We start from the raw sequence: 12,496 nt of genomic DNA on the forward strand, positions 1-12,496 counted from the left end.
GTGAAGCATCTCTCAGTGCTGCTGGGAAAGAGCAGCCTTCTGCTCTTGCATTAAACCTTATTACAAATGATCAATGGTGATGTTACTGACAGGAAAATCAAGGCCCGTGTTCTCATATTCTTTGTTCATTTGACGAGCTCTCTGATACTAAATAGATAGAAATACATTATGTGGAGGAGTCGACCTCAGGCAGTACAACTGTATTACTTAACATTCAAACAGCCCATCTTCAATTCATCCCTCTGCAGACAAAGATTGATGTTTCTGTTTTTTTTTTGTTTTTTTTGCATCTACACCTGATTCACAGCTTTCTCTCGATCCTAATGCTCAGCCTCCATCATTTCATCCCTCTTTGATCTTCTGCCATGTGCATCAGGCAGGGTGAGCGCGGTTGTTTGTGTGCCCTTGAGCATGACACTGATCTCCTCACAGCTCCAGGGTGGCTGCTCTGTAGCTCACCCTAAAACCTCCTTGCATAAATTGTTAAAAGGTCATTTTTTTAGTGAAGGTAATTCTGCGTTGGATGGTCGATGTGGAGCCTGTGAAGCGTTATGTTACCTGGCTGAGACTCACCTGGGAGGCAGGCGGGCCTGACACAGGTGTGAGAACAGCTGAGAGAACAGGTGGAGATTGTAAAGAAACAATAGAATGTGTTGGAAGAAAACCAGAGGAGTTTTTCATTATGATTGCGCAACATTAGACTTATCTGGAATCAACCAAAAAAAAAACTAACTGCAGTAAAAGTCATTGATGGCTTTTATACAAAGATGCCAATCCATCTGCACTGCTTTTAAAAGTTCCATGAATTAAAGAAAATGAAAAAGTATGTCACTGTATGCCTGTAATAGATAATTCTGACCCTTTGGCCCTGCTTATACTGCATCTAAAGCTGAACTCAACCCACACGTGTTCCAGTGGAGCAGAGCAGCGGTTAACAGCGGAGGATTAAAAGTCTCTCGAGCGGCTCTCTGACTAAACTTTAAATGAAACCATCTGACCAGCGGAGGAGACTGGCATGATTCCTGTTCATTGCTGTAAATGTGGTCATTGGGACTTATAAAAGGATAAAATCCTAATGTGACTGTGTGTGGCAGACATTGCTGCTCAACATCACGACGTATTGAGTTGTCCCTTCACATGAAAAGCACCCGAGTTCAGCCACAGATCATCTCTCCTTCCAGCATAGGCTCGCTCTCGACTCGATGAATTATGTACCCTCACAAATTACCAGTCTGGCCACCCGTCTGGCAACCAATTAAAATTTTAAGATACAGATGTTGTCGACGTTCTGCGAGCTTTAGTTGGCACTTCATCTGAATGCACTTTTTGATACGTGTGTGTGTGTGTGTGTGTGTGTGTGTGTGTGTGTGTGTGAGAGAGAGTGTGTTAAGTCTGAAAGTGAGGCATCCGTTACATTTATGTGACAAGAACAGGAATTATTAAACAAGTACAGTGTCTTAAAGAGGTCCTTTTAAAGCCTGCGGATGCTCATGTGCCCGCTGAGGTGTGTCAGCCTATACACTGCAACCTAACGCCTGGACTTGGCTGACTGCACTTTGTGACAGATTGGGTTTGAACAGATACACACTGTCACTGGATCATGTTAGGGCTGCACAGTTTATCGTATCGAATCTCAATATGGCCGACTCGCAGTATCTGTTAAAGGCAAAATGTGTGTCAAAATACCATTTTATTATTAAATAATGTTCGACAGACTTGAGGACATATCTTTGTTTGGTACTGATCCAAGCAAAAATCTCACTATAACTCACATCATTTTAATTTTTTTAATATTTTCATTATTCTCATTTTCATGGAAAAACATTAACATTCCCTCCAATGTCACAAACCATATTGCAATATCAGTCAAAATAACTGCAGATCCGTATTTTTTCGAAATTGTTCATCGCCAAATCATCTACATGTGTTATATCCTTGGAGTTAATCTTACGTCTGTGTATCCTCTGTGTAGCGTTTCAGGGCTAAAAAGCTGTAAAGTTCCACTCATGACAGGAAGTCCTCTATTGTATTCTATTCTATGTCTCACTCAGGTCTGTGAGGGTCACAAAGCCTGAAACCACAGGACTATAACTAAGCCCCGCAGTGTTATTCAAATGTAAATTTCAGGGCTGCACCTTAAAGGATGAACTTGACAAAAAAAAAATCAAAAGTTTAACATTCAGAAGAGCTTTTTTTAAGAAAAGAAGCACATTTTCAGATCAATAATAAGATACTAAATGAAGACAAAGAAAAAAGAGAACATTCAGATTTTACATTTGGAAGACAAGGATCTAGATTCAAGTTCTTCGGCCTCTGGCTTTGAGAGATCTCAAACATTAGTTTTCATTGCCGTATTTATGCCTACTTTATTTTCTCTTGACCATAAAAATAACATTTCAACCTACAGATGGCAAGTTGCATGAATGCATGCGGTGATAGAATCAGTAGTTTTATCAAGTGAAGCTTGTTTTCTGCTGTCCTCATGCACTCCGTTGTGCCCCAAATAGTCACAATATTTCCCTCCACCGACTGGCGCTTCCTGAACATACTGTTTATTTCCTGATGACAAATGCAGTGCTGTGCAAAGAGAGCGTTTTTTGGAAATGTACAATCCCTGTGCTTCCTGTCCCAGCTGATGGCAACCAACCTGAAAAGGTGTGAAGAGTTTCCCCCGGCGGCGCATTTCAACATATCAATTCAAAAGTGCAAAACAAAGAGATGTTACTCAGGTGAAACGGGGGAAAAAAAAAAAATCCCCAAATGGTTTTTTCCTTCAAGTCTCACTTAAAGATGCATCACAGTGTTTCCCCTCCGACTGTGTGTTAGTGTCATTGGATAAATGTTTTTATGTTGTGATAAATGTAGCACCGTACTCATGGAAAGCCTGAAGGCTGCATTAGGACAGTATTTGACAATGTCTCATAAGGGCACCGGTCCATATTTAAATGACGAGTTCAAAGAGCTCATTTGGCTTCTAGCTCGTCAAGAACAGAGGAGTGGGATGATCAAGAGCAACACACGAAACCAAGAAAGACACATTAACATTGACATATATATTCCCCCTACATTTGCAAACATGACATCGAAATGACACTCTGTTAAGTTTCATGTTTAGTTGTCTTTCCCCTCTCTTTCTGAGGTCAGTTGACCTCCGTATATTTTAATATTCTATTTCAAACTTCGGTGAAGAAACATCTTAAATTCTGGTTGAAGCGCTGCTTGAAACCGTCTTCTCTTTCATTTTGTACCCAGCTCTTATATGTGAAAACATCGTCCTGACTGGAGATGTTCTGTAGAGAAAGTTGTCACGTTTAACTTTACATTTCAACGATACCAACAAGATAAAAGCAGCTGACAGTTTCAGCACTAATGACTAATAGACTGTATACACAAGGAGTGGATGTAGTCGTCGTGCCGTCACCCACTGGTTTATAGACCGCGGTTATGAAGCCTCGAGTTCGGCATTTTGACCATCGCCATCTTGCTTTTTTGCATTCAGTGAACGTAAGTGACCATATTTGGACTGCAGAGGAGTGATGGCGTGGTAGAGATGATAACGTGATGATGTGTGGTTATTGAGATTTAGAGTTGCTGGTAGGTTTTTTTTTGTTTTTTTTACCTTTGGACAGAACAAGGCCAGCTGTTTCCCTCTGTGTCCATTCTTTATGCTAAGCTATTTAATTTAATTGTAATAGCTTCTTTTAAACAAAAAAAAAATAGGTAATGAATGCAAACCCTGGTGTCACCTCTTGATCCCACTACCTCAGTTTGACCATATCCTCTTTCACGGTCTCCCTTGCAGTATTATAATTAATCCCCAACTCATGGAACAATGAGTTAGCACGGTTGTTAACCTCCGTGATGGAGGAGGCTGCCCTCCCTGCAGCTTCACATAGAGATTAGTGAGCCCACTGCCCTCTGTGGTAGAGGAAACACCCAAATCCTTATGAATTTCAGATATTGGCCACATTGGGACTTACCTCTGTTGAAACTAGGCAAGTATTGTGTCCTTGTTTGGTTTAAGTTGTACCTTTTTTAGCCACATTTTTCCACCGCTCCATAATCGTTTTTGTTTATAATCTGTCTTTGGTTTCAGTTATAGGGTTAGGTTCAGTCTGCACTGTCCAGTCGTTGTCCTGCTCATGTAGAAACTGCCTTGAAACTGAATGGAGATGAGGATTCAATGTGGGTTTCCATCGGCGGACATGATATGAAGGGACCGTTGTGAGACATATTGCTGTTGTTCAAAAAAGGAGTTTCAGGGATCCTTGAATAAGCTACATAATGGGTCTCCTCTCATTGGTCCATGACGTACAAGCTTCAAAGACTTCACAGACTCATTCCTGACTCTGTTGGTGACATTTACATATGAAGTTATACAATCCCAGTGAGGTGACTCAGAGAGAGAAAGGAACTAAAGGGAGCCGGGAGCAAGTGAAAGACAACAGATTTCCTCTGCACTGTTTTTATCGTCTTTTTGTTCCGGTCTGCCGACCTTTTTCAAGACCAAAAAAAAAACAAAAAACGAAATCCCAAGATGGCACTTGTTGCCTTGAGGAAAGTCAGTTGAGCGAAATGTCAACAAATAAGGAGGCAGGGGTGCAGATGGATTCAATCCTCCTGGGCTTCGTTTTCATACCTCACATGTGAGAAAAAGCACTTGACGTGTGTTGTATCGACATTGATCTCTGATGAGTACTGTGCAGCCGGTCATCCGGAGCAAAACAGAAGTGCCGCGCTGCACCATCACTGCCACATGGCTCAACACCTGTTGGACACCGAGGGCAGAAAATGGGGCAAGGCTCCTCTGTCTGTCCGTGTGACTGATTATCCGTCCGACTGCCTCGCTACATGTCATGAATTCACCCCTGATGCATTAAACGCCTGTTTAGTCACCGAAGAGGCAACATGGCCAGGAAATAAATCCTGACCTGCACAAGCATTACGGTGCGACTGGTGTGCGACGTCCACGTAAGCAGAAATCCATCTCATCAAGTTGTACACACACACACACACACACACACAGACACAGAGTCTTGGCAGTCTCAACTTTGCTGCCCACAGACAAAAGAGAGCTACAGCGGAGAGGCAGTAAACTTTCTGGACAGGCAGTGGGTCAGTAACTAAACATATATTTCAACTATCTGCACTTTGCCTCAAGAAGCAACATAGAAACTCACCCAACCAGTCGAGCACAGATCCTAGTTAATGCTGCATTTTACCTCAATGGATTGAGATGTTATTTGACAGTTTAAGAGTTGCGCTTAGTATAATTAGATTTTATTAATTTCAGTCAGAAGCTTTCTGATCACAGAATAAGTAAAGCGAGCTGTGAATCAGACTATTAATGCCAGCTTTTGGCTGTTGACGGTATCAAATACTTGGTGCTACAAACTTCTGTTGGTACCAAAAGAGATTAGAAGTTTGACACCAAATTCCATTCAACAGTATTTTGCCGAACTATCGGATATGTGGGAACAAAATGACCAGAAGTAGAATAAATCATTAAAAGGCAAAATATTTTGCAAATATCTTACATTTGCCACATTTTAGGGATTCTCCCAGGTGAGATCTGTGATACTGAGTACCACGGTAAAAGCATTCATTATCCTCTTCCAAGAACCAGAATCTGTATTTTAACACCCCCCCCCCCCCTCTTTCTTACTCTGTGACTCTGTTGGTTTTTATGAGAAAGTCTGGTGTCGGTCAGTGTTTTTATCGTCTACTTCAACCTCATCTTCTTATTTTCCCTCATTGATTTGAAAAGCCATAAAGCTACAATAAGCACTGCCTGTGGGAAAGCTCTAAGTGCCCCCCCCGTTTCTCTCCCCTGCTCATGTGTTCACTGGATTGTGTACTCCCTCTTGCCGTCTCTTTCCACCATAAAATGCTTTTTAAACCACTTGACTGGAAAATTGACTGTGTATGTCAATTCGGCTAAAAAGCCCCATTCAGAGCTTCTTGTTTGTCTTCTCTGTTGATGTGTTCACATTCGGTTCCGTTTCTGTCAAATGTGTACTTCTTTTTCTACCGAGAGTGAACTCCGGGATTGTTTTTAGCTGCTCTTCAACCGGGCTCATCGAATGAGAACAAATACACTGAATACTCATGAAATGCCAGATGGAGAGCAACGATGTCGGGTTGGATTCTTAACAGCGAAGTCGCTGTGTTCAGTGAATATGCACAGATATGATTAATGGCACTTCACCTGCATTGGTTTAAGTCAGCCGTCAAAACATTAACAGCACACAGCCATCTTTTGACTTAAACATTTGATAAATTAGTGTAATTAAATTGTGTTTAATGTCATTTAAATGCTTCCTCCTAATTTATTCTTTGTCTTTTATTTTCCTTTAGGTGCCTGAGACTTTCATGGCCCAAGACGTCCAGAAAAGAGGACAAAGTGAGTCTGACTGACCTGATGCCACAAGAAGAGGACGTCTGGACTGAAGGATCGATCGATGAGCGATTGGAAGTTTTAAGCATTAGTCGTTGGACTAATTGGACAGGTTTTTAACATCTGGACACCACATGGCTGCAGCAGCTTCTTGACACTGGGATAGTGACAAACCCAACATGTGATCGCATGTCCATATCAGTGAAGATTGATCTGATATCGGGGCCTTATGTCTTAGATTAGAACTTATTGGCTATATCTACAGTTCAGACAGTTTGTGTTTGAGTTACTGGACTATCTCACTCAGGGATTGAGGCCGATTACAACATTTTAGTGCGTTTGTCATGCTGGGAATCTGGGGACGCACCAGAAACAAGCTGGCGACTCAGACTTTAGGTGTAGCCGCCTGCGTGGCCTCCTTATCCTCATGAGTGACCCCACGATCCCTGTAGAAGTCAGATAGTCGGGTATCAGCTCACCACATGTCCTTATCAGAGATCTAATAGCAGCCGTCAGGATGAGCACATGTCTGTAGCCGCGTCGCGCCAGCGTTTTCGAGGCTGGCGGTCATCTTCCTCGGCCATGACCCGGCTGATGTTGGGCCGGACTCTGGAGCGCATCTGTAAAGGCGTGCTGCTGCTCTGCCTGCTCCACTTCCTCATCATGATGATCCTGTACTTCGATGTCTACTCGCAGCGCTTCGACCTCTTCAGCCGCTTCAACAACGGCCGTAACGGATCCAGGACTAACGTCAGCGGGGCAGCAGGGAGCGGGCACCACTACTACTACTACAACCTCTCCAGGCCCAACGCGACGCTAGCCAGCTACCTGGCCACGGGGGAGCAGCTGGTGCCGAGTGTGCAGCCCGAGACCAATCAGACGCCTTCTCCCAAACCGCTGCCGCCGTGCCCCGAGAACCCGCCCGGCCTCGGTGAGTATTGATGTCATCGGGTACTCCTCCAAAAAGTAACGTAGATGAAAGCTACTGTAGAGCTGGAGTCACAACAGTCACACAAACTGTAATGAGTATATATTATGCGCACCTGTCGCAGTTTACCAAACTGTCGTGACTCCGGGTGGTTCCCGATTTTAGGAGTGGATTTTATGCGACGCTAACTAGCCAGCAGTCTGCAGATGTTGGGGGCGTGGTCTTGTCGAAAACAGAAACGGCAGGTGAAGCAGATGTTTGCAGACTTCTCCGCTCCTTTCTGTGGTGAAACTGATCATTAAAGCAGGATTTGCAGATCATTGATTAGTGTCATGAAAAGCAGAGATGAGACCTTGATCGGACTGGAGCGTACTATTTTATATTCAGTAAATAAATGCATCTTCAGTCTAATTCCAATTAGCGGGAGAGCAAGTGTAGCCGTAATTTCGTTTTTCCCGTGTCAGCCGGCAACATAAAATGGATTTAATGTCAACGATTTACACTGTGCTATTTCAACCTTATAGAATCACAGCGGGGCTATTAGCAGAGATTCATGCAGTCACACACACAGCAGTACACGTACACACCCAGAGCGCTACACACATATTTCTTTTGTGCTTTTAATTTTTCTTGAATGAACACACAAGTTGAAATAACTAAGATGCTTGGAGCTGCAGATGTTTGCAGGTGTCCTGTGTAGAAAGTGTCGATGTTTCATCGTGGTCGGCAGTTTTTCTTCCAAAATTATTTATTCTGTGTTTCAGCGTTTGCTTGAAAACATACGTTGAAGTCGGTCCTGGTCACGTTTGAGAGAGTTTTAATATTTATTTTGGGTAAATTAATTGTTGAATTAGTTGCAAATTAAACAAAAAATCTTTAGAATAATCAATGAATTTGTCGTTAGATTATAGCTGCAGCCCTATAGGCGCTGCCTCAGCCGCTGCCACAGTGAGGCCTCGTGGAGGCAATCCCTCAATCATAGACATGTTCCTCTGCACACTGATACACACACCTACACACACGCATGAACACACACACACACACACACACCTCATTATCATCACTATCTGTCAACCCAACAAATCAGAGGTTGATTGAGTCACACTAAGCCTCTAGTTTACTAAATCTATAATTACATAGTGGACACACACACACACACACGCCACAGCTCCCTGTCATGAATACTCACAGATAATAGAGCTCGGGAAAGAGGAAGTAATTCCTGCTGTTTTTGTTCGACTGATCCTGATACCAATGAGGCCGGAAGAAAAGCTGCTACATTGTGTTGTCATCTAATGGAGGAAACATGGTGCAAGTACACAAATGGCATACCTCTCACAGATTTCTACGTTTGCTCTGATGCTTAATGAGTAAAAGCAAATAAATAAACGCTGTTACAGTTTTACAATTGCCATTTTGTGTTTGCAGCTTTCCCCCTTCACTTTCTGCTCAGGTGTGTTGTGTTGTCGTGACTTGTTGGAGGGCTTGGACTGAGTCAGGAGTCGCTGATATCGTTGACCTAAACGCCTACTAAGGCCTTGCAAATGAGCCAGATTTGATTTGACACACATGTTTGATTATATATTGATTTCTTTTCACACTATTCCTTTTTTTTCTTCCTTTCTTCGCATCACTAATTGAGAAGTCGTATCCTGCCTGTTATTGCTGCAGGTAGTTGTTGATGTAACAGATTCATCTTCCTTATGTCAGATAACGCTCAGCCGCATTCTGCTGATGCAATGACAACCTTTCTTATTTTCTTCCACCTGTTCCATCAGTAAATTAGTTTTTTATTAACTCAATCCCTCGTGAGCACCATTGTGGCAGTGTCAACATTTTTCTCTTCTTTCTTTTTTTAAACTTATTGCTTTTCTCATTTGATAATGAGGTTTGTAACGCGCTTTAGAATTGGGAGTGGGAGATACAGCTGTCAGGTATATTTGTCTGAAGCTGAGGGTCGCTGATTCCATTATTTGGTCTGGAATTGGCTGTCACTGACTCTGGATTTGGCATTCACACCAGACACAGGTGTACTCTTGTAGCTTATCTCTGCCTTCTCTCTGTGATGGAGTGGCTGCCTGGGGGGGCTGTAATGAGCAGGAAGGCAGAGAAAAGACTGAGCGGCTCTGTTGTTCAGTCACAGGTGCAGAGAAAGAGAGAAGGAGATCTAATGGAGGGTGGTATGGTGGTTGGTGTATGAAATGAGACGGACAGAGAGGCGGGATGGAGAGAAGGAAGGGACGGCAGGTGGAGAGGTGAGGGGGTGTTGTGGGAAAAAATAGAGGGACCTTGGATGGATACACACACACAGAGAGAGAGAGAGAGAGAGAGAGAGAGAGAGAGAGAGAGAAACAAACAAACAAGCCCTTGGCTGTCCCAGAACACCAGCTGACAGGTGCTCCCTGTATGAGTGGCTAGCATCCACAGTTTATATCCTGGCTGTGTGTGTGTGTGTGTGTGTGTGTGTGTGTGTGTGTGTGTGTGTTAGTGTGACCTGGCATGCGTGATATGCAAATCAGCTGTTTATCAAAAAAAAAAAAAAAGAAGATATTTCATTCCTGTCTCTTAGAAAGTAGTAGTTGGTCAATCAGTCATTCTTCTGAAAATGTATTATTTCAATTTGTTGTTTTTTTAAGCAAAATGCCAAAACTCTATTGGTTCCAGCTCCTTAAATGTGAATATTTGCTCGTATTCTTTATATTCTAAAACAATAAACTGCATTGGACTGCTGGTTGGGCAGAACATGCAATTTAAATATATGAGACTTTACACTAACTGTTTTATTTCATGGACAAAACAATTCATCTGCAAATCATTTGATAATGAAAATAATAATTAGAGCACAGATCCAGTTTTTGTTTCTGCTTAGTTGGGTAGAGATCACTTTGAGAGTGACAGGCATCGCAGGGTGGAGAGAGGATGACATACAGTAAGGACACATACTGGATAAATGGTGCACGTGCTCTACCAGGTGAGCTGCTGTAGATGTATTGTCAGCAGAAAAATGACATTGGCAGTGAACATTTCACTGATTTGTATTGCCGGATACGCTACCATGTTATCCTCATTATGTAGAATTATTTTTTTTTTGGAGGAGGTTGGTAAATTGATTTTGGGGTCTTTGAATTCAAAAATAGAGAAAAATAAGAAAGTATTTCTGTCTTCATATTGATGTATTTTTATCTGATTACTATACTGCCCTCTTTCTTTCCCTTGAGTTTCATCACTGCCCTGTTAAGGAAACACCTGTTTCACCTGAGATTTATGTGACGTGTGACCAGCCTCAAATACAAAGTAGGTGCCGCATTCCAGTCTTCTTTGGATGATGACACAAGCTTTAATGCGTTCGGTTTTGATCTGTGAGTTTTTAATAAGCAATTTTCTCCTTTGTAGCTGGTGTACGTACGCTCAGACGTCCGTGTATGTGTCTTTGTGTGTGAATTATTCTCAAGCCTGAACCCTATTATTTATTATTCCTATTAATCACTTCTACCTACACACATGACATGTGGATGCTTGAGCGCTCACACACACACACATAAGCATGCAGCTCAGTGGGAGGCTAAACACTATTTCCCAGGCCTTGTTTTAATTGGATGCTCTACAGGGGTTTTCTCATTTAGAATTAACTGTCTTCTTACATTGTACAGAATTCCGGATGTTAGACTCGGAGCAGGATGTACCTGAGCCGTCCTCATCAGGCAAGAAAAGAATGTAATGACTGAACGGAAAGAAATACTTTGTCGATTACCTACAAATGGTTATTTTTTTCCACCTGAATTATCTCCATGGCATGCTCTACCGTAGTGCTACTGCAGAAAAATAGTCCATTTGGAGTTCCTTATTCTCGTCCAGGTGGCTACAAGTAAAGCAGAGCAGCCCGAACACCCCTTTATGGTAGAACAGGCGGATGTTGTCATTGCTTCACTGTGACGTGTGTCTGCATTTTCCTGTCCCGGACACACTGTATGAGGAGTACTGCTACCTATTTACATACAGTATGACGGGCTGTTCTAAGCTAACGAAAGCACAACCATGCTTAGCTTGAGGTGATAATACACTAATGAAAACATAGTTATGAATATTATTTCCCATTTCTGCCAATAAATCCCCCTAAATCCTAAACACTCAGGCCCCCCAAGTCCTTTTAAAAATTAGGATTTGTAAGACAAGGCAAATTTATTTGTACAGCACATTTCAAGGCAATTCAAAGTGCTTCACATAAAACCATTAAAAACATCAAAACATAAGGAAAAAGAAAAGGAGATTTAAAAACATGTATGCACACTTTTTATGTATACCCATCATCATAAATCTATAGCTGTCAGGGGCCCTTCTAGTTTGGAATCTAAGGCCCAGGTTGCTTCCCTTGCCGATAAAGTCGGCCGCTGGAGTTTCCCCCCCTGAGCCAGAGTGTATTTCACCTGTGTTTCTGAGAAAAATAAATAAGCCAATAAACAAGGTCGTTCACCTAAGAAACCCATTGCTGTGCACTCCCACACGGTGAGGAAGCCGGCGCAGTCATGGCCGCGGATGCAGAAGGACCCTCGACGACGTAATGTCAGCCATAACTTCATTAAAACGGCCCTGCTTCCCCTCCTCAGCACCATTCACTGCCTTCCACAGAACCATTCTGCTGCGTGCATGTTTCCATCCACGTGTTGCAGCATCATTTCCTTTTTTACTAGCCAACCAATTGGTATGTAATTTCCATCTATTCAGATTTTGGTTATCGAGTCTTTTTTTTTCCCCCTTCTTTTCGAAACATTATCTCCTCAACAACATTCTCCGTTCTCTTCATTTAGAACCTGAATACAAAGAAGCGGCGTCTGTGCTTTCATCCTGTGAAATATGAGCTGGAACTCCTTTTCAAAAGGTGAAACGAGACGTCCTCGACCGCCTCTCTGTCCGGGCCACTGTGTTGTTGCATCAGCTTGTCCCAGCAGCCCGATGACGTGTGTCGCAGAAGGCAGAATTAGATCTTCGCCAACGCCGTGTGGATCCAGGAAATGTGATATGAGGCTAGAGAGGACACCTTCAGGGCTCGTTTAAAGAAGCCGCTCGCTGCGTGAGTGAAGTCGATTGGTTGGTTTGCGTCTGTGGACGATGAAGAACGTCTAAAGGCCCAGAGATGCAGCACAGAACAAAAACGATCATTAAACCCCGGTGAC

General features: G+C 42.7%; 1 protein-coding gene across 1 annotated transcript in view; it reads left to right on the plus strand.

Moving 5' to 3' along the window:
- b4galt2 (UDP-Gal:betaGlcNAc beta 1,4- galactosyltransferase, polypeptide 2) overlaps nucleotides 1-12,496 on the plus strand; it is a 133,554-nt gene that overhangs the window by 10,073 nt on the left and 110,985 nt on the right. Inside the window, exon 2 of the mRNA XM_031865118.1 lies at nucleotides 6,358-7,328. Within this exon, the coding sequence (XP_031720978.1) occupies nucleotides 6,923-7,328 (406 nt within the window). The 5' untranslated portion in view covers nucleotides 6,358-6,922. The remainder of the gene's footprint in view (nucleotides 1-6,357; nucleotides 7,329-12,496) is intronic.

The sequence above is a fragment of the Anarrhichthys ocellatus genome, unplaced genomic scaffold (genome assembly GCF_004355925.1).
Source record: "Anarrhichthys ocellatus isolate YVR2014 unplaced genomic scaffold, GSC_Weel_1.0 scaffold32, whole genome shotgun sequence".
NCBI lineage: Eukaryota > Metazoa > Chordata > Actinopteri > Perciformes > Anarhichadidae > Anarrhichthys > Anarrhichthys ocellatus.